The sequence below is a fragment of the Clarias gariepinus genome, chromosome 8 (genome assembly GCF_024256425.1).
Source record: "Clarias gariepinus isolate MV-2021 ecotype Netherlands chromosome 8, CGAR_prim_01v2, whole genome shotgun sequence".
In the NCBI taxonomy this organism is placed as follows: domain Eukaryota; kingdom Metazoa; phylum Chordata; class Actinopteri; order Siluriformes; family Clariidae; genus Clarias; species Clarias gariepinus.
The window spans coordinates 18,633,578-18,654,321 of NC_071107.1; the positions used below are offsets into that span (position 1 = coordinate 18,633,578).

Here is a 20,744-nt window from a genome sequence, read left to right on the forward strand (position 1 = left end):
TTCATTTAGAGTTATCAGCCTGGAAAATGACCAATTAACAGCACCTCAGACTAGAGGCGTTATGAAGTCTTTACAGAGCATAAGTAGCAGACACATCTCACCATCAACTGTTCAAAGGATATTAATGCATTTTTTGGACGCCTTCAGCATTCCTTCACAATGTAGAAAGAAATAAAAATCAGGAACGATCATGAAGTTAGAAAGTGACCCCAAACTTTTGAACGGTATATATATATATATATATATATATATATACAGAGAGAGAGAGAGACTGAGGTGATAGTTTAGTTCTAATGCATTCAAGTCTGTTCAAGATATGGCTTTTTAACTGCCTAGTGCTATATATACATATATATATATATATATATATATATATATATATATATATATATATATATATTAAAAACTAAACATATGAGATATGAGGCTTCTTTGAAATTGTAGGAATATTAAAATAAAGCATGCCATTAAATAATTACTCTCTGCATGAAAAACCTGTTGACTTAGTGTGCTTAGACTTTGTATGCATGTATATACTGTAAAGTATATTGCAAAAAATGCTCAAATCTTTTAAATGTGATCTAATATTATCTAATAAACCTTTTCGGAAACATTTGTATAATATATTCATATATATTGATATTCTTATTTGTATAAGAAGTATTTTTGCAAATAAAAGGAAACATTTGTTTGGCTAAAAGCTTATATAAAAAAAATAGCAACTACCTAATATAGGCAGCTTATTATTTTTTCTTTATATTGATACCTTACGTAAACTATTCAACTAAATACAAGGATCAGATTTCACTTAAAGTGCTCCATTATCGCTAAAATATCTTATACAACTCCAGACAACCTTTCTAATACCTCTCAATGAAGAAACAATCCATTAATCTATTATCTATACTGCTTATCCTGTGTAGGGTCTTGGAGCCTGTACCAGGGAACTTAGGGCACAAGACAAGGCGCACCCTGAATGGGGTGCCAACTTATTGCAGGGCACAAGCAGACACACACACACACACAATCATACATTACAGGAAATTTGAAAATAGCAATCAGGCCAAACGACAGGCTACAAGATTTTTGATTCTTGGGGGAAACCAGAGAACCACAAGGAAACCCACCAAGTACAGGGAGAACATGCAACCTCCACACACGCTGACTGGGGGCAGGATTAAAACCCCCAACCCTGAAGGTGCATGATAGTGCTAACCACTAAGCCACCATGCCACCATAAATAAATAAACATTCATTAATTATTTCAAAGCAATACTGAAAATCATTTCATGCTTATTAAACCTGCCAGAGGGCTATGCCTTCCTGTAGGTGAAATTTATAACTTAAACTCTGCAGGCTTGTGCTTGTAAGCTTCACCTGCACTAGAGGTTCAAGTGACATCATCCAATAGCAAGAAGTAGTACACAGTACTAAAAAAGTGGTGCCTTAAAAACATAAGCACAAGATATTTGTGTCTTGAATATTTGCTGTTCTCCCTCAACAGACAACAACCTGATGTCTGGTGCCAACGTCACAAACCTGGGCTGAATAGGCCGGGTTACATTACAGATTCTGAAAGCAAATCATATCCTGGAGTTTTCATGACCTTAGGTTACAAAACTTATTAGCAAACTCATTCAGTTGGATCTTGAAATGGCTAGATGAAATAATGACAGCAAGGTCTTATCATTTATCTTCTATAGGGTCATCTCTGTCCACATTGAGCTCCTTTTCTTTTTAGAAATCGGTCATGATGAGTCTAGGACGTTTCACATTGGTGGGTGAGATGTAGAACTGTGATAGAGGGAAGGTTTGAACAGCTATTTCTTATATGTTAGGTCTTCACCTGGGACAGCTCACAAATGTCCTCTACTGGCTTCTCCCCATCACGTGACTTTTTCCGTTTCTTGTTACCTAGATGCAAAAAAATTCCTTGATGTTAATTCACGTCTGAATTAAAACTGAAAGAAATTGATAAAATTTTATGTAAATGGGGATTTTATAAAAATAAAAAAATGCATCACATAATTATTCATGAGAAGTTTCTAAATGGGTCATTACGCTTGCTAAAAATGTGTGTGTAATGTGTGAGTCACGTCTGAGCATGAGTATGTCATGTTTGATAAAACAATGTGTGGGCTGTATCAGAATGACAGATTATGTGTGGTTGCTAAGATACTGCTACCATCAGCTGTGTATGTGTGTGTGTATATTGGTAGAATAATCACTTAGTTTGCGCAGCAGCTTCTTGCCCAGGTTATCATCTGATCCATTCAGAGAGTGAGAGCTAATCAGCTAAGATGAAGACAGGCCTGTTTCTTTTGTTACAGCTGCATTATCTAGTTAGAGAAAAAAGATAGAGGATAAATATAATGGGGGCTATTCTATTCTATTCTATTCTATTCTATTCTATTCTATTCCATTTGTTACATTTCTATTTTATCCTCTGATGTTATAATCCCTGAGCTAACACACACTGCTGAGATGACTTGTGGTGTCTGGTGTCGGCATTCCAGCAAGGGTCATATAAACAGAGCCTGGAAGCCATGCATCTCCCTCCCTAGCAGCATGTCAAACAGTCTCTCCAGTGTTTGACAGTTTCAGTGCATTTACTCATGTCATAGCAGATAGCTAGGACAATTTCTTAAGTGCATCTGGTAAGTGCCATCGCTGGTGTGATAAAACTTTCATTAATGGTAAACTCAACTATTTTAAGTCATAATACATTTTCAAAATTTTCTTACATGATAAATATCAATATAATATATGCTCTGAAGACAATCATTATTCTCTGTTGCTCCAGCTTATAAATGAGAGTAAAAACAGCATCACCTACTGTAAGCAAAGCAAACGAAATCTGTACTTGTATTAGTTCTCTTGCTTGTGAATTTAGAGAGCTCCTCCTCCAGCATAAACCAGCATAAAGGTTTTTTGGGGTAGGCATATGATTGAGAGATGTGAATTTGGGAAATGCAATGAAACTGCTTAATTTTTTTAAAACACTTTAAACCACATTACAGTAACTTTGCTTGATTGATACAGATTATTTTCTGAAGTAGCACAGGCAGTCACACAAAACACTCAGAAACAACAGAATGATGTCATATTTACGTCCAGCGATGAGAATTTCACCCACCAGTTCCTTCTTTTTCCTCCAGACATTCCGTCCGCATGTACGGGATCTCATCCATGCGCAAGAACACAGAGTCACTGGGGCTTTTCTGTCCATCTGATTTGCTCCCTGTACGAAGAGGCCAAAAGCAGCTTAGCATAGTTCCTAAAGTAAGCATAATATTCTGACAGGCACAATAAGTGTTAATTCGTAAATTACTTACTCTTCCCTCTAATAAAAAAAAAATTAAACACATTTTACATTTTAGAATTTGGACAACCCAGGAAGGAACTTCAGTGAATGGAGTAAAATTTTTGCTAAGTTATAACTTCATAAACAGTGTGAAGGTGTGCTATGTATATCTGGCACACCTAGCTGTTCTGAGGAAATGTGAGAAAATGTGTTTCATCATAACAAACCACCTTTTTTTCTTTCTCCATGGTACAGTTCTAATGTCAGGGGTAGCTCAGTGGTTAAGGCATTGTACAACGGTTCGGAAAATCCCAGGTTTAAACCCCACAACCACCAAGTTGCTACTGTTGGGCCCTTGAGCAAGGCCCTTAACCCTCAAGCATGGCCACTTTGACCCTTCTTTAGCTACCCAGAACCAGGCAGCTAGTTGTGATCTTTCATACCTTTCTATTATAACAAACATTAATCTTTTCTGTAATTTGCGCCTCAGTACCTCTTTGAGATGTGCTAGCTTTTGCTCCCCATGTGCATCAGTGAGACTTGGCCACCCATGAGCCCGTAAACCGGTTTTCTTTCCTTGGACCACTTTTGGAAAATACTAACCACTAGAAACCAGGACAAAATGTTCAAGTGTAAGGATCTAATGACTTCCACAAGGGCCAAATAATGATTGTAGCTGCCATTAGATGCAACTCATTTATTTAATTCATAATGTTAAAAAGGTTTAGTAGAATAATCATTAGAATAAATAAGTAATATATTTTATTTTGATAATACATGTTAATTATTTTCATATTGTTCTACTAAATTTCATAAAAAGAGGTGGAACGTTTTTCCTTCTTTTTTGTTTTGCTTGGGAATTGTTTAATTATGACAATCAAGAGTTTCCGGGGCACTGCAGGCGATGTAGCCACACGAGGTGCTGCGTTAGTTACACATCATTAAGAGAGTTAAGTTAAAAGGTGTAAGAAGAATTAAAGAAACCATATCCAAGTTTAAGTTTATTCCTCTTGAGTCAGAGAGGCCAATGAAGTATGTGTTAACGTGTTTGTTGTATGTATTTTTCATTTATTATGTGTACTTTTAGAAGGTTTATTTAAGTTATTTATTTATTTCGTAGTTCTGACGGCATTGTTGGGATTTGAATGTAAAAGATGTTGTCCAAATAAATGTCAGTGAAACCAAGAACGACCTAAACCTTTGTTTAAAACTCGAGGGGAGTAATAATGATGGAACAATAAGTGGATCAGAGCCTTTACAAATCTCTTGTGGTGTGTTTCTGGTAAGTAGAGGTTGGAACCTACCAAAAGTGGGTACTAACCACAATACAAACAAATCAAATGCCTGGATGTGTTAGTCAGCAAGTGAACCTTTTTTGCCTGAAGTTGAAGTGAATCAGAAAAAAACAAGTGTAAATTGTGATGGTGAGACAGATGCTTTTAGAGCAACTCCAAAACTGCAGCTTTTGTAGGAAGTTTTCAGGCTGCAATTGACAGATCTACCAAAAGTGCTCCAAGGAAGGATAAAATAAAGGATAAAAAAAAAGTAACACTGCCACTGCTACATCTAGCACCCTGAAGTGTGTAAGCGTTTCACATCTTTCTCACCTCTAGCCTGAAGTAAATAATTTTGTCTGAAAATACATTCAGACAAAGTGTATTTTAACCACATGTAAGGAAGGTCTAAATGAAGACAATTGCACTCACGGACAATGCGGTTCTTCTCGTTTAGCATGGAGGTGCTGTGGGGATGTCTGAAGTGGTGTGTGTGGTGGTGTGAGCGGGGAAGAGGCAGTGCAATGCTGTTGGAGCGCGTTTCTGGAATTGTGGTCCTCTCTCCTCCAGCCTGGTTGTCTGCATCAGGGGTCTGAGGAGAGCTGTCCATCCGTGTGGCTGTCAGAGCATTCTGGTAGTGGTTACGAGTAACCTAAATAAGATTGAAAGAGACTTTACAGAAACAGTTTATTTCCTTTAAATTATCACAAAACCATGCATTATGGTGAAACTGAACAGTTATCAGAGCATGTTATCATCATTAGATGTTCCTAATTATTTATGCATACTGCCTCTGGGCCTATTAGTTGGTCAGTAAAATTCCCCATGTGTACGTGTGTACTTAATTGACAACCTTGATGATTTGCAGGTCAGTGAGTTGGCGAAGAGAGTAATCTGGTAGGTAAGCTCCTCCTCCTATACTCAGCTGACTTGGGCTCCCTGCATGGATGGTGGTGTCTGAATGATTTAGTCCACTGCTCCGTGATGGTGATCTGTGAACTGAGTCAGACACAACCAGTCACTTTTCTACCTGCGTTATGAAGAAACATACCATTAAGCCACAAATGCCATAGATTAACTGAATTCAATTATAACTGGAAATTCAAATATTACCTAAAGAAATTATACTGAAAGTCAACTATGGATGTAAGTGCTTCAAAATGTAGGAATATAAGGAATGCTCAAGAAAAACATAATAATAATAACTGATTGGCCTGATATGCTAGAACTCTGTAACGTGGCAGTAGAATTCACAGGCATTATTATGAAAATATTATTGGTTAACTCATATGCAATATACAGTAGATCTATTTAGTAAGTTCTTATCACATTCATCCTGACAGAGTTAAATAATTTTAAATCTATGCTTTTTACTTTTTTGAGGATCCTGTTATTCAACTGTGTGCTATTTTTCTTTGAGCTGACCTCATACTTTAATTACTCTAGTGTTCTCCCATATGATTTATACAGCAAATCTAACTGCATTTGTATTAATTATGCCCTATGCATGGCATGTCACATACACTGGAGTTTGCAGACAAGAATCTATCAAGTGTTTTTTTAGCACTGTTTTTAGGGAGGTCTGAGTTCATAAGCCCTAGAAAAAAATAACAACATCCTGCTCTATTAAACACAGCTTACCTGCGGGTAGTACAGCTGTAATGGCAGGCATGCCATAGTAAGTGAATGGACCATTTTCAAACTTTAGCGATTCTTTTCCGATCTCCACCTCCACTCGACCCTGTAAAGCAAAAGAACACCATGCCTCTTTTAAAACCTGTCCCATTCTCACTAGATAAATGTGTTGTCTGTGATAGCTCTCTGTGATCTAATGAAGGAGTATCAGGACGTATTTGTTGATAGAAACTTATAAGTACTCTTATAAGGGAGTCTGCTAAATGCCAAAATTTTAAATGTAAATTTTAAGTGTAAAAGAAATAGAGATGATTTAAAGGGAACAAGCTAATTTTTTCTTACAATGTGCATATAAAAAGCATTTCTGCCTGGAATATACATCCCCACTTTAAGTTCACATACATGTTAATTACGGTTCATGTTAAGTTTGGTACCAATGTTTACTTCTTTACTTACTATAATTTAATTTTTAAACCAGCTAATGCTAATAAAGAGGTAATTTTTAAGACATTATAAAATATTTTGTCAATGTTTCAATATCAATGTTTTAATTGTATAATTTTTTTACAGATTGAACATTACACTTTTGTTAAATTGTTGGTTATGTGCTTTTATGTGTACTTCTGCAATGTTATCAATTAACCAGCATTTGTTTTAGCACTGATGTACGCCAATCAGCCATAATATTGCAAAGCAAAACATTATGCCCAGTATTGTGGAGGTTCAGGTTGTGGGCAGTAGATCCTTTGGGTGCTGTTGGTTTGCAGGGTAAAGTCTCTGTAGATCAAACTTGTTTGTCCATCACATCCCAAAGGTCCTTAAATGGATTGGGATCTGGGAAATTAGAGGCTGGGTCTCCTTAGGCTCTTTGTGTGAATGGCAGGTTTTGACTGCTCCTAACACTTTATGTTTTAGTGGCAAATTGAAACAAGGAAAAAGTTATGTTTTGTTGCACACAAAACATTGATTAATTACAGAGATTGAAGTTTATAAAAAATCTGTTTTACAGTCAAGCTCAACAGCACTCTTGCTATTGCAATGTTGCTTAAAATTCAAAATATCACCTGGTTGTTCCTTCACCTGGCCATTTTTACCTGCAAAATCAACACAAAGTAATCAACAGGTTTGTTGCGCTGGTAGAGGTAATGCTTCGGTGATTTCTTTTTCTTCTCATCAAACTTTAGCTCCTGTACAACACTTGGATGCTTGATGAGGCGCAGCAGGATCTTCTCTGAGATATAAGTAGACTTGAAAGGCTCGACTTCTGAAGACCAAGTTGAAAAAATAAATAAATAAAATAAAATAAAAAAAACATTGTCTATTGTATTCAGTATTTGATGTTACATGCATAATATGTTCTTAAACTCTACTCCTGTACTGTTGTGTCTTGAGAAAGGTACCTGTAGCCAGGAAACGATGTGTAGCTAGCAGCAGCTGAGGGGAGACCTTCACCTTCATCTCACTCTCAGAAAGTTTGAAAATGGAGAAGTCTTGCTGTTTCCTCTCATGGTGAGACACTCGCCTTTTACTGCGGTTATCAGCTACAAAGATACAGGAATGCACTGAGGTAGAGAAACTTTTTCTCTATCTAGGAAGAGACAGAAATCTATCACTTGAATTTAATTAATCATACCTATATACTGTATAGAGATTAATAATGTCTCATGATTCAGCCTGTACAAATAACCCAGATGACATATTAAAATATATTATTGGAGTATATCTGATTAAATGTTTTCTTTTCTGTTCTATTCAGATGAATTCTGTGTATTCATAAAGTGAATAAGTAATTAAATATCTTGGGGCACAGTTAAATCTAACTAATTTAAATTTCACAGACATCATGTACACAGCAAACATTCATTATTCATACAAGTGAACATTGCACAGAGGTTAAAAAAAAACCTGTGATGTGCATGCTTCCCATTGCTATTAAAATTTTTTTATTAGTGTGCTGTAGCTACTGCCAAAATAAATGAGATTGATAAGATGAAACTAGACCATCAAAAACAACTTTCATCCTTTTTAGCTTATCAAGTACTACAATCCAGATTTTATCCAGCCACATAAGCACTGACCACATTACATTAAATATAAATATCTTGCTAGCTGAATTGCACAAACAATAAATAATAGCCTCTAATGTTGTACATTACTTTTCTCTGATTAGCAGTATAGCTTTTATAAAAATCAGAAAAATACCATAACAGTATTTTTTTGCATCAGAGACCCCTTAAGCTTTGCTCATACACTACTCAGCCAAAAAAAGTGTATTTAATTAAGGAAATAATTACTGCAGAGATTAATATGGTTTAGATGGCAAAAAATAACAGATAATAACGCTAACGGATGCAGCGAGTAGCTTCTCATTTCTTAACTACACAACCATGTCAGAAGACATATCCTGTGGAAGTGGCAAAGATGTTACTCTACTTCAGAAGAGTTTCTTACTGCATCAAGCAAAGAAGACAACTGCTAAAATTGGGTTAACACATTATTAAAACCAGGAAGAAACCATCATCTTCTAGAAAAAAATGTGGTTGGAAAAAAAATAATGATTGTGATGAAAGATCATTTTAACATTTGGTGACATCAAATCGTTAAAAAAAATAGCAGCAGAACATATAGCTATGTTAAAAGTGAAAGTAAGAACATTTCCACAATGTAAAGAGAACTTAAGGGATTGGGTCTAAACAACTGTGTTGTCTTAAGAAAACCACTTATTGGAAAAATGGCTAGAATTTGCTAATGAGCATAATAAATTGACTGTAAAGCCTTGGAAAGAGGTCATTTGGTCTGATGAGTTCAGACTTACCCTGCTCTAGAGTGATCAGGGTAAAATGCCTTGTGTCTACCATACAAGCATGTGGGGCAGTGTTACGATCCGGGTTATTTCTTTTGCTAATGTCACAACATTATTAAAAAACCTTGGGAAGGCTTCAGACATAGAGTCCCGACTCTCCCATCATCAATACAATATTGTGATGTTGTATTGATGAAAACAGTGAAATTAACGTGGGAATGTGCATTCTTTCATGCCAACTTCATGTCTGGCGTACGTGTATTTCTTGTGTGTTTGTTTTATTTCCGTTGGCGACTCCTAGAGGCAATTATGTTAAATTGCACACTACAAAGTGCACCAACACATGAAAAACATTGCTATTAATTTATAATTGATATAATGGGTTATAATTGACACAATATTTTTCTACCAATTATGTGATTTAGAACATATAAAAGCATTTTCAAATGTATACAACCCTTAGTCTATAGCAATGGCAGTGTTGGCCTTATTAGAGGACATTGTCAGCGGCCGAATCTGAAGGGACGCGTTTTTAGGGATCACAGTGATTTTCTTGCCCACGATGATGACTGGCTTTTTACCCGTTTCAGATTTCCAAGAGCTATCCTCTTGGATCTCTGTGCTGAGTTGGGTTCAAATTTGGAGAGACAGCGAGGAGCCATGCATTACCCGTTCCCTTACAGGTGCTAACAACGCTTGGGTTCCTGGCAACTGGTTCTTTCCAAAGGGAACTGGCAGACCGCTCGGGGTTAATCCAGTCGTCTTTGAGCCGTGCAATGCCAGCTGTATGGGACGGGATTATCCGCATGTCTAGCAGGTATATAAGGTTTCCATACAATGCAGTTGACCAGCCAAACATTAAAGCGCAATTTGCAGCGATCGCTGATTTTCCTAATGTAATCGAAACGATCAACTGCATGCACATTGCTATAAAGGCGTCATCTGAAGAGGAATTTGCATACGTTAATCGGAAACATTTCCAATTAATAAATGTGTAAATAATATGTGATGCTCAAATGCGCCTAACAAATATTGTGGCAAGATGGCTTGGGACAACCCATGATTCATTCATCCTCACAAACAGCATGGTTGTGATGAGGCTCCAGGGTGCGCGATGGGTGGCTTCTTGGTGAGTGATGTATTTAAAGATATTCCAGCTAAGTTTTTATTTTATTTTGTTATTAATTCCGTAGGACAAACTTGCAAATAACACAGTTTTTCTCCGGTCTACCTCGAATATGAGCACCTCCAATTCACATTCTGTGAAGTTTCTCTTCTTGCTTGCTTTTGCCATTGCTTTTTTGTTGGAGGAGGAGGCAGGGAGGGGTTTTGCGCTCGTGCACGTGTGCTCAATTTTACGTTAATTCAGATGTACAAAGAGAATATGCGTGGGATTCCGTGTACGCAGGTAGAACCTATCCTGCTCCACCAACACCTCTAGCCTGGTCTAGAAGGCTCGCCAGCGCCTATTCTTCTTGAGAACACTTAAGAGGAACAAGCTGTCCTCAACTACTCTGGTGAACTTCTATCGCTGCACAATAGAAAGCATTCTAACCAACTATGTCACAGTTTGGTACGGAAGCTGCTCTGTTGCTGAGCGTAAGGCACTGCAGCGGGTGGTAAAAACTGCCCAGCGTATTATGGGACTCCACTTCCAGCCATTGAGGACATTCAAAAGAAACACTGTGAGCGTCGATCACGCAGTATTCTTAAGGATTACTCTTACCCTGCCCACAAACAGTTTTTTCTCCTGCCTTCTGATAGGCGCTTCAGGTGTCCCAGGTCAAGAACCAGCAGACTGACAAACAGCTTCTTTCCCAGGGCTGTCTCCTTATTGAACTCTGCCCACCACTGACACCTGCCCACCCCTCACGTACCCTATACTCTTCCTATTACCATTACACTATTTAATATGGACTACACTACAATGTACATACCTGTTTGAAAATACAAATATCCATGCACAATACATTTGTAAACATCTGATTGTGTATATGTATTTGTACATGTCTACTTGTAAATTCCTGTCTATAGAAAATAGCAACTAGTACATTATGTTCATATCTATTTGCAAATTCCTGAGTACAGTTAATAGCAACTTGTATATATTGTTTATCCATTATAAATTTATAATTACAGTTACTAGCAATCTGTATATTATGCTCACATAATATCCTATACATTATGTTCATATCTATTTGCAAATTCCTGAGTACAGTTAATAGCAACTTTTATATACTGTTCATTCATTGTACATTTATAAGTATAGTTACTAGCAATCTGTATATTATGCTCACATAATATCCTTCTGCAATAGTTACCTATAGCTTCTCCCTGCACATATCCCTTTTAAATGTACTTAGCACTTCTACCTTTATCCTGCACTTTCTGCTAATTGCACTTCTGGTTAGACCTAAACAGCATTTCGTTGTTTTGTACTTGTACATATGTAATGACAATAAAGTTAAATCTAATCATCTAATCTAATCTAAATGGGATTTATTGAAATCGATGTAAACATATAGGATTAACATCAAGGAATGAATTTTTTCTATAGCATGAATAGTTGAAGTTCAACAAAATAAATTAGTTAAATACAGCAAAAATATTTAAATAATGTTCAATCGAAGTTAGCTATTTATATTAAATGAACACAAATATTTCAAGTTGATTTAACATAATCCACTGTTGTTAAGATAATGTGGTGTAATCATGTGGAACCACTTTACACTATTGAATCATGTTCAACCAAAGGGCTATTTTTCTGCGTGTGTGGTGGTGAGCCCAAAAAAACCCAAAAAGCACAGAATGGCATCTGGAAATGTTGAAAAAACATAAGACTTACTGTACAAGTCAGTCTCATCCACGATTTCTGACTTGATAATCTCTTCAATAACATCTTCCAAGGTGACGATTCCCATAACCTCATAGAAAGGGTCTCCTTCTCCCTCATTGTTAACTCGCTGCACTATGGCTAAGTGGCTTTTTCCTGTAAAAGTAGAAGTTCGAAAAAAAAAAAAATTCTAAAAGTACTTATAAGTACTCAAAAAAAAACTTTTTTTCTGAGTATATATACACATGAGCAATATATTTTTTTGTATTTGTATTTAATATGGCAACAAAAACTATAGCTCTCTATAGAACATGCTATTTGATATGGCTGTAGAAGACCAAGCATGAGATCTCAGATGACTTAGATTCAGATGATGGGAATTAAACATGCCCAGTGCAGACTGTTGAAGAAGCAGACATGTCCTTACACAGGGGTGAAGGATTATGCAATAGGGTTTAGGAAGCCTGGCTCTACTGATGAATATACCCAGACCATGAATAACAACCATGCACAAAACCCTCCAGCAAAAAATAATCTGCTTTTTTAATGTGCACTTAGCTGTCAGAACTAATTACTAGCTTCCCTGCAAACCCATGAGCGTCAACGCATCTCCCAACACAATACTGTAACCTCAGTGTCGTCATCTGAGAGTATATACGTAGAATTACTTGACTTCAATAGGAGTCTGGAAAGCATCAGATGGCAGGATTTGGAATGTAAATTAAAAAAAAGCAGGATAATACGATAAAATCTACTTACTTTTACCTTAGAGCTGAATATAGACCTGCCAAATTATTCATTTTAAATTGAACAGTTCCAATTTGTCATTGAAAGTCTGACCAGTGTCAAGAGTGAAAAGTTTCTGTGCATTCAGGTAAAAGGACACATATGGCACTGCACAGCCTTTAGCTAGTCAATGGAGCTTCATTATATCGATGCACTATTATGTAATATGTGCATAAACACCAACCCACAAATGCAAAAACACCCCGTGGGAAGTCCACATGATGTCCTGTGATTCCCTTTGCTGTTGAGCCAGCCAGTGAGCTCCATAACGCTTACAGCACCATAAGTTTTTATTTGTGATGCTATATTGACACTTCATCATAGTAAAAAGTGCAAAATATGTAACAAAATAAATATGAAGGATTAGATATTAAAAATACCTTCCAGATAACATGAGAAAACTCAGCGACAGATGAAAAGCAAATATGTTCCATATTGCGCCAATTATTATGTATTGTTTTGGATTTTTTTCCCTAGGCACCATATGCAAAGCTTCACTTCTGATTTTATTCCACTATATTAATCAAAACAGTTTATGACAGTAAAAAATCATTGGCCCAGGAAGTACTGCTTGGACCCTTTATGTAACTTTTTAGACATCTGGAATTTCTTTTGAAAATTTATGATTACACTTAAGAAGAATTCAACTGAATCGTTAGCTTGTGGAAGAAAGCATATAATAATAATAATTATTTAATGTCTCTTCTATGGGCTAAATGCTGCCAGATTCCATGACTATTATAAAACTGACTATAAACTCTTTGGGGCCTGTAACTCGAACAAATGACCTCTGTAAATAACCTGCTTCAGTGGTGCTTATCATGGAACAATCTTCAAAGCAAACCTATGCAAATCCTTTCCACAAATTGCATGACCTCCATTAGATTAAGAGTTGTCTTTTGCCATAGTCAACATCTGTGTCTGAAAACTGCTAATGAAGAAAAGATTAGAGATGCTGAGAATGTCAACAAACTGAAGACATCTGTACAGTATCTGAAAGGCAACCTTTTACTGCTTATCATGATATACTAAAAGGGAAAAAATGTTATACTGTTTTATCACTTCAAAAATCTGAAGTAAAAAGAAATGTGTTTTATAAGTATTTTAGCGGACATTGTTACATGGTAACACCATACAAAATATATATATATATATATATATATATATATATATATTTTTTTTTTTTTTTGTCACCGCTGAAGCAGTTGTAAAAATTGCTTCCAGAGCACATATCTCTAATGATATCCTTGTAACCAGGGATTTTGAACATGTTCTGTTAAGCATGGAGTTTCACAAGCTGATATGAGTAGGCATGTCGCCTATCCCCAACAAAATCAAGGCCATAAAAGACATGGCTCTCCCTACACAACAAAGCAGAGCTGAAGACCATAGTGTGCATGGTCACTTACCTCTCCAAACTCACCTCACTCTCTAGAGACCACAGCTCCACTCCAACAGCTTCAAAGAAGAGCAGTGAGGCTGTGTGGAACTCAAATCATGATGTTGTTTTCCAATAAGTGAAAGACCTCCTAGCACAGGAAGCTGGCTCAGTACTCAAATGATTTAGCCACACTAAAGAACTGCAGGTCGATGCATCCAAATGCAGCTTAGGAGCAGTTCTGCTCCAGGAGAGGAAACCAGTCGTATATGTAACAAAGGCACTAAATAGGACTGAAAAAAACTATGCTCAAATTAAAAAGGAGCTGTTCACAGAGGCAAATTGGGATCCTGTTTAAAAAAAATGTATTTTGCCACACTAGCTATGCACTGAAATACTTAAACGCATAATTACCAGACAGAACAGTTGATGTTGAGATGTGTCTGCTACTTATCCCAACATTTTAGGCTGGTAACTCTAAATGAACTTCTCCTCTGCTGCAGAGGCACGTTTTGATCTTTGGTCTTGAGGTAAGTTTGGGTCTTTGGTCACAAACCTCACATCATCAACAGTCATCCAAAAGCTATGTTTGCTATGGAATATCTTAGACAGTAATCAGTGACAATGGACCTTGCTACAGTTTGCAGGAGTTCAGAGCTTTTGCTCATGAATGGGGCTTTGAGCACATCATAAGCAGCCAACTGTAATTACAGGGAGACTAACAGGTTAGCTGAAAAGACTGTTGAGACAGCCAAAGCCATTATGGACAAAGCACATGAACACAGGATAGATTCTTACCTCAGGTTATTGAAATACAGAAACACTTTGGTTAATGGGCTGAAGTCGCCAGGACAGCTACTGATGAGCTGGTATTTGCAATCAATCTTTCCAATTACTAAAAAAGGAACTGCAACCAGAAATTGCCTGCCATAGCACAGTCTACACAGAAGGGAACTAAGCCAAAAACATCAAAAACATAACTTCCAAAACACTACCTGCAGTATGAGTGGGTACCATATCTTCCAACCAGGACGTGGAAACCTGACAATGGAACCTGACTTTGATTAATGATTAATTAATAACCTAATTAATAGGCACCCAGAGATCATACAACATCTTTATAAAGGCCACATGCTCAGGTGCAACAGATCTCTTGAAGGTGGTACAAGTCAGGAAGTTCCACATAATGGGCACAGCCTGAAGCCTAAAGACGCTAAGCCTAAGACTGCAGCAGAATACTGGACACATGCAAGACACCCAACCTGGCCCAGAAGTATCAATGCACTGTACTACTACACGATCAGGCCATATCATGTGGCTCTGAACTAAACTTGTGAGGTTTAAAAAAAAAGGGCGATAAACGTTTGAGCTGTAAAATGTTTACTCTTTTCAAAGGAATGACATAATTGACTTTTATCAGGGAATGACAGATGTGATTTTGCTCAAGTTACATTACAGATGTGGTTTTTCATGTTGATATGGGTCATATATTCCAGATGGGTTTACAATGACATAATGTAATAGTTCTTTCCTAAGTAATACAGTGCCATTTGAGACACAGGTGCCATACAAGTTGAGTTTATTTAAAATGTCTGAAGTTAACATTGTTCATAAATATAAATGGCAGATATATATTATAATATATTTTTTAGATAATATTTTTCCACAACATAATATTTTCATTATTACATTATTAAATGTTATATGGTTATTCTTTTCACAAGAAATCTGATGTAATATCCTGAGGTAATTTGGTTGATGAAGTAATAAACGTACACCGCAGGGTGAAATGTATTGGTAAAAAACAGTACTTTGTCTGTTTATCTAGGAAATCGTATAACCTGATTGAACCACCTCTAATAAGCTATGTATGTTTGTACATGTGAATTATCACAAACTAAATGTAATACTTCTGTAAAATACATATGCTAATAAACATCCGTACCTTTTTATTTATTGTTAAGATCATGCCTGCTCTTTTCTAATGGCTAATTTTAAAAAATGATATTTAACTATTTTTTTTATTTTATGAAATGCATTAAAAGGGGGAAAATATGCAACAGAAGAGTGTAAAATATACAAATTTGGCAAAATTAAGAGCCTCAAACCTCTGGTTCTATTTGACCTCATAATCTATAGCTGTGGATCGCAAGTCAATTCCTTCCAGTCAGGGTGTGATGTATGACACAGTATTTGCATTTAAGGCTTCTGTCATGCAGCTGTCTTTCCATTTTTTTCCCCCTACAGAAACCTACAGTACACACTAAGCCACATGTACACCATATGTTACCATATGTTATCCATATTAACAGTGTGGGACTGTGGCTGAAGCTTTGATCTATGTGGATTTTGTCCTCCAAAGATGGCATGAGGCCTAAACAATTGACAAGGTTCCTTGTAATTTGGAAAGATTTGGTATTTACATAATGCATGTTCGTAGGTCAGACTGTGCCTTTGTTAGAACATCTTGGTTTGAACCTCATGATGGATGCATGGCTTTCACAGTTACATACTGTACATAACTAGCATTTTTAACACAGAATATATCCACTCTTTAACATTTGAGTTTTGTATAAGGATAATCTGCCATTTGCCTAAAGAAACCAGTTAGTTCTTTAAAACTGCGAGAATGTTTAAAAACATTAAACAGAAAGGATTTAATTAAAATTTTATACACTTTATGCATTTTTTTCTGTAATTGACATATGTCTATAATTAATAATATCTTGCATCTGGTAAATTTTGGAAGCTGTGATGTGTCACTTATGTCATTCTGCAATAACTGCAGTGAGAGGCGGCTAATTACTTTTCCCATATACCATCAGCAATCATAATGTCAAAAACTGCCCCCTCCTTACTTGACAGAAGAAAAGGTTGATCTTGCATATTTCATGATTTCCCTTATAACACATTTAGTGGAAGCAGCAGGGGGTGGAAGCTTCAAAGACTAATGCTTGGAGAGCTCAGTCTGAAAGAGAGAAGGCTTCTTCACTATAGCCCCTGACATTTTATTCCCTATGGTCCCAAGCTGAGACAGTGATTAGGAGAAAGGTCATTGCAGCAGGTTAAACTTGCCATAAAGTTTCTGCTCATTTAGTGTCCTGTAATGCAGATCTGACTGTCACTTTTTATGTTGTTGGGTTTAGTTGCTATACTATCATCTGAGTTTCCACAAGAGAATTACTTATTATGAATTACAATAATTTGTGCACAGTAGATGCTGGCAATCGGAATGTGCCAGTGTTATGTAATATCCAGTGATTGCTGTTTTGCAATTCTAAATCCCAGTGCATGGTTTTTATTGCCAGATGTCAAAGCAGCTCAGCTCTATTTCTGGCCGAAATACAGAGCTCAGATAGAAAGATGCTAAATGTTACTTTCTAGTTCAACAATTCACACTAATTTATTTCTCTTTTAGCAGTCTGAACAGCTACTCAGCCAAAAGAAACCAAACCAGTTGTCAAATATGTGCATATTTGTATTAACTTACCATTGTGTTCAACTTTACAGATACATATTTATTTATTTACTTATTTATTTAATATATAGTAGTATATGTTGCAGGTCTGTACACCTGGTCAGCAGCTCTACTCAGATAACTCTGGAGTTTTTATTACTTACCTTTCTTGAACTGCTCAAGCATTGCATCAAGCTTGGTATCATTAAATACACAATGCAAAGGATGTTTGTAGAACTGTGTGATGGTTTTAAGTGGGGTGCAGTCATCTGGATCAACAAAGGCCAGATCTTTAACAAACAGAATGTCAACAATGTTAGACCTCTCGTTCTCAAAAACAGGGATGCGAGTATAACCGCTCTGCATGACGTCAGACATGGTGTAGAAATCCAGGATGGCGTCAGAAGCCAGCATGAAGCAGTCATTGAGCGGGGTCAGAACGTCCTCGACCGTTTTCGTCCTAAGCTCTAGGGCTCCCTGGATGATATTGAGCTCCTCTTTCACCAGGTCATGATAAGGGTCTGTGACGCGCAGCATCGCCAGCAACTTCTCACGAGTGTAAAAGTTACTTATTTCTTGGTGCAACATGTTGTCCAATAGTTTGCTAATCGGGTACGTGATGGGGAAAGTGACCAGCATCAGAAGCCGAGTGAGCCAGATGGTTTTAGACGCTATGGCTAGCCCGTGTCTGGATGCGACGGAATGCGGTAGAATCTCCCCAACAAAAAAGATCAGGAACGTGCAGGCGGCGGTGGACAGAGGCGTGACCCCGAGAATCTGGCACATCCAAACTACTAAAAACGTATTGGTGAGAACGTTGCACAACACCAAAGTGCAGAGCACGTAGTTGCCGTGTTTGCGCACCGACTCAATCTTCCCCGCGTACTTCTGCTCCTTCTCCGTGCCACTGTTTTGGAGCACTTTCAGCTCCACGGGGTCGAGGGCGAGCATGCTTATCACGAGTCCACTGAAGAGAGCAGACAGTGCCAGCAACAGCACAGAAATTGCCGCCTGAAGCCACCCGTCCGCGTGTGGTGGCCGCTCGACCACCGCAAGCCAGAAGTCCCTCGACCTAAAGTGCTCCCACTTGGCCCCGTCAAAGGCGCACATGGAATAATATTTGACTTTCTCACCGCGCCGCAGGTCTTTGGCCAACAACTCCACGAGGATGGAATTCTGGCTGGAGGCCGACTTGAAGGAACCTAGCAGCTCTATGTCAGAAGTTCGCGCGCTTTCTTCCACACACAAGTTTCTCTTCGGGTGAGCTTGACCCTCTCGGCCCGGCTGCGGCTCTTCGACAAACGCGATCCATGGGGCGGTAGCGTCCACTCTGGAGCTCGCGTTTCGGTTCATCCTCTGCGGCGACGCTGCGTAGTACACCCGCAACACGAAGCGCGTTCCCTCGGTTGCCCTCAGCAGTCCGTTTTGCACAGACAGCAAAGGACTCGTGTCCTCTGGACGGAAGCCTAACAGTCCGAGGGTGTGACCAGGAAGATGCGAGACGAGGAGAAGCAACAACGGCAGCTGCCATGGTGCCGGGATGCGGAGCGAGAGGAGAGCATCCGCAGCATCCGCAGCCATGATGCTGAGTGGCTCCGCAAAAGGACATTGGCGAGATGTGTCACGTGGCGATCTCTCTCTCTCTCTCTCTCTCACACACACACACACACACACACAGGCGCACTACAGCAAACAGCTGCTGTATCTTGCAAATAGCTCGAACTGTAATCACTTTCAAAAAAACAAACAAATAAAAAAAATCACACACTGCGATGACGAGTGTTTAGGTCGATTTTCATAGGAAACGTCAAATGTCAATAACAAACCATTCCCCAAATAAGTCATAATTACACCGAATATGTGTTTTACAATCGAATAAACATTTACTAAATCAAAGAACAGTTGATTTCTGGAGACGATCATGCCAGAGAGCAGATCTGCGGTGTAAGATATTCTGTCACATTCGGCATAATTGTCAATTATTTTGTGCACGTTAAGAATGTATATAAATAATACCAGAAATAAACAGAGGGCATGCTTACAATATTTGGGACTAAAATCGCACAGCATATGTGGTTGTGTTGGTCATGCACGCCCACCCTGCTTTATAGGCGATAATTATCCGTGTTGCCACAAGATGGCAGTATTGCATCAACCCTTGATATCAGTCCAGATAACCCAGTTTCTAGTTTCAAGCGCACAAATAACAGTAGAATTGTTGAAGCGTTTTGGTTTTTTAAACAGCTTCTCTCTGGAACAGTTTGCTAGAAGGAATTATTCCCTTTTCCACACACACACACAATATAAAAAAGGGGTTATTACACGGACTGTATATATAGTACACACACACATTTAATCAATACATTACTATAGTGCATATTTAACAATAAATAAATTGCATATTTAACATATCCAGTTATTTGTGGAATTCAGAATTTGGCCTTGATCAAGAGTCAAATACAAGGGTTAAGAATGTTTTTTTATCTATCTATCTATCTATCTATCTATCTATCTATCTCATTTTTAAAAGAACATAAACAAAATCATTAGCCTTTTTTGACACTTTTAGAAAGTAAAATCTTACGAAAGTAAAATTTTAGGTCATACCTTGAATAACTCTTGAAATATGATGTAATATTTTAATTGGTTACTATTTTAATCGTGAAGAGAGTAATTGTCATTTTACTCGCCTAAACGTGTTAGAACAAGCAGTGAACGCTACACATGTGCGTGGGAAACCAAGTGTTCATATTCACCCTGAAGAGAATAGATTAACGCCTCGGCTTTTTGGGGATTTGACCGAATAAATAATGCTTACTCGTCAGTTTAGTAACGCTGCCATGTACTAAATGAGAGAAACAGTCCTGGTGAAAGCACTTTTCTTCCCAAATTTCCTCAGCGCGCAATCGTCAAAAAAGCAAGCGGTAAAAAGAGGCGTTAGACGGTGCGAGGTCGGGACTACATACCATTTCAAAGAATTTTACTGCTGGACCCGACGTTGTGTGAGATCGGTTTTCTCATTAGGCCTTTAGAAAACACTGACGTTTAAGAGCGGAGTCTAGGGAGATGCTCTCGCCAGGGGAACCTATACAACATCCTGAATGTTGCAGAACCATCACAGAAAGACATTCAGCATTGTAAAAGGGGTATGCTGGTTTGATATTCGATATTCCAGTCAGAGTAACAAATTGCGTCCAGGCCAGCAATTGAATTTATTATATTTAGTAATATTTACACAGGGAACCAGCTTAGCAATAACAACAACAACAACAAC

At 37.7% G+C, this 20,744-nt stretch overlaps 1 protein-coding gene across 1 annotated transcript; it reads right to left on the reverse strand.

Moving 5' to 3' along the window:
- Positions 1-694: 694 nt before the first annotated feature.
- On the reverse strand, positions 695-19,051 carry LOC128528856 (metal transporter CNNM1). Its single transcript, XM_053502015.1, has 10 exons — positions 17,635-19,051; positions 11,862-12,005; positions 7,614-7,754; positions 7,308-7,477; positions 6,220-6,319; positions 5,432-5,577; positions 5,011-5,230; positions 3,137-3,241; positions 2,229-2,339; positions 695-1,914 (listed from the first exon to the last, which is right to left on the reverse strand). The coding sequence occupies exons 1-9, from the start codon at positions 19,049-19,051 to the stop codon at positions 2,296-2,298; spliced, it is 2,487 nt and encodes an 828-aa protein (XP_053357990.1). The 3' UTR covers positions 695-1,914; positions 2,229-2,295.
- Positions 19,052-20,744: the final 1,693 nt, after the last annotated feature.

Excerpts from the sequence above, each read along its gene's own strand:
- LOC128528856 (XM_053502015.1), bottom strand. The coding sequence starts at position 19,051 with ATGGCTGCGGATGCTGCGGATGCTCTCCTCTCGCTCCGCATCCCGGCA. Across the intron at positions 7,478-7,613 it reads ACATCGTTTCCTGGCTACAG|AAGTCGAGCCTTTCAAGTCT; the intron begins GTACCTTTCTCA and ends CTTGGTCTTCAG. Across the intron at positions 5,578-6,219 it reads TACAGCTGTACTACCCGCAG|TTCACAGATCACCATCACGG; the intron begins GTAAGCTGTGTT and ends TGTCTGACTCAG.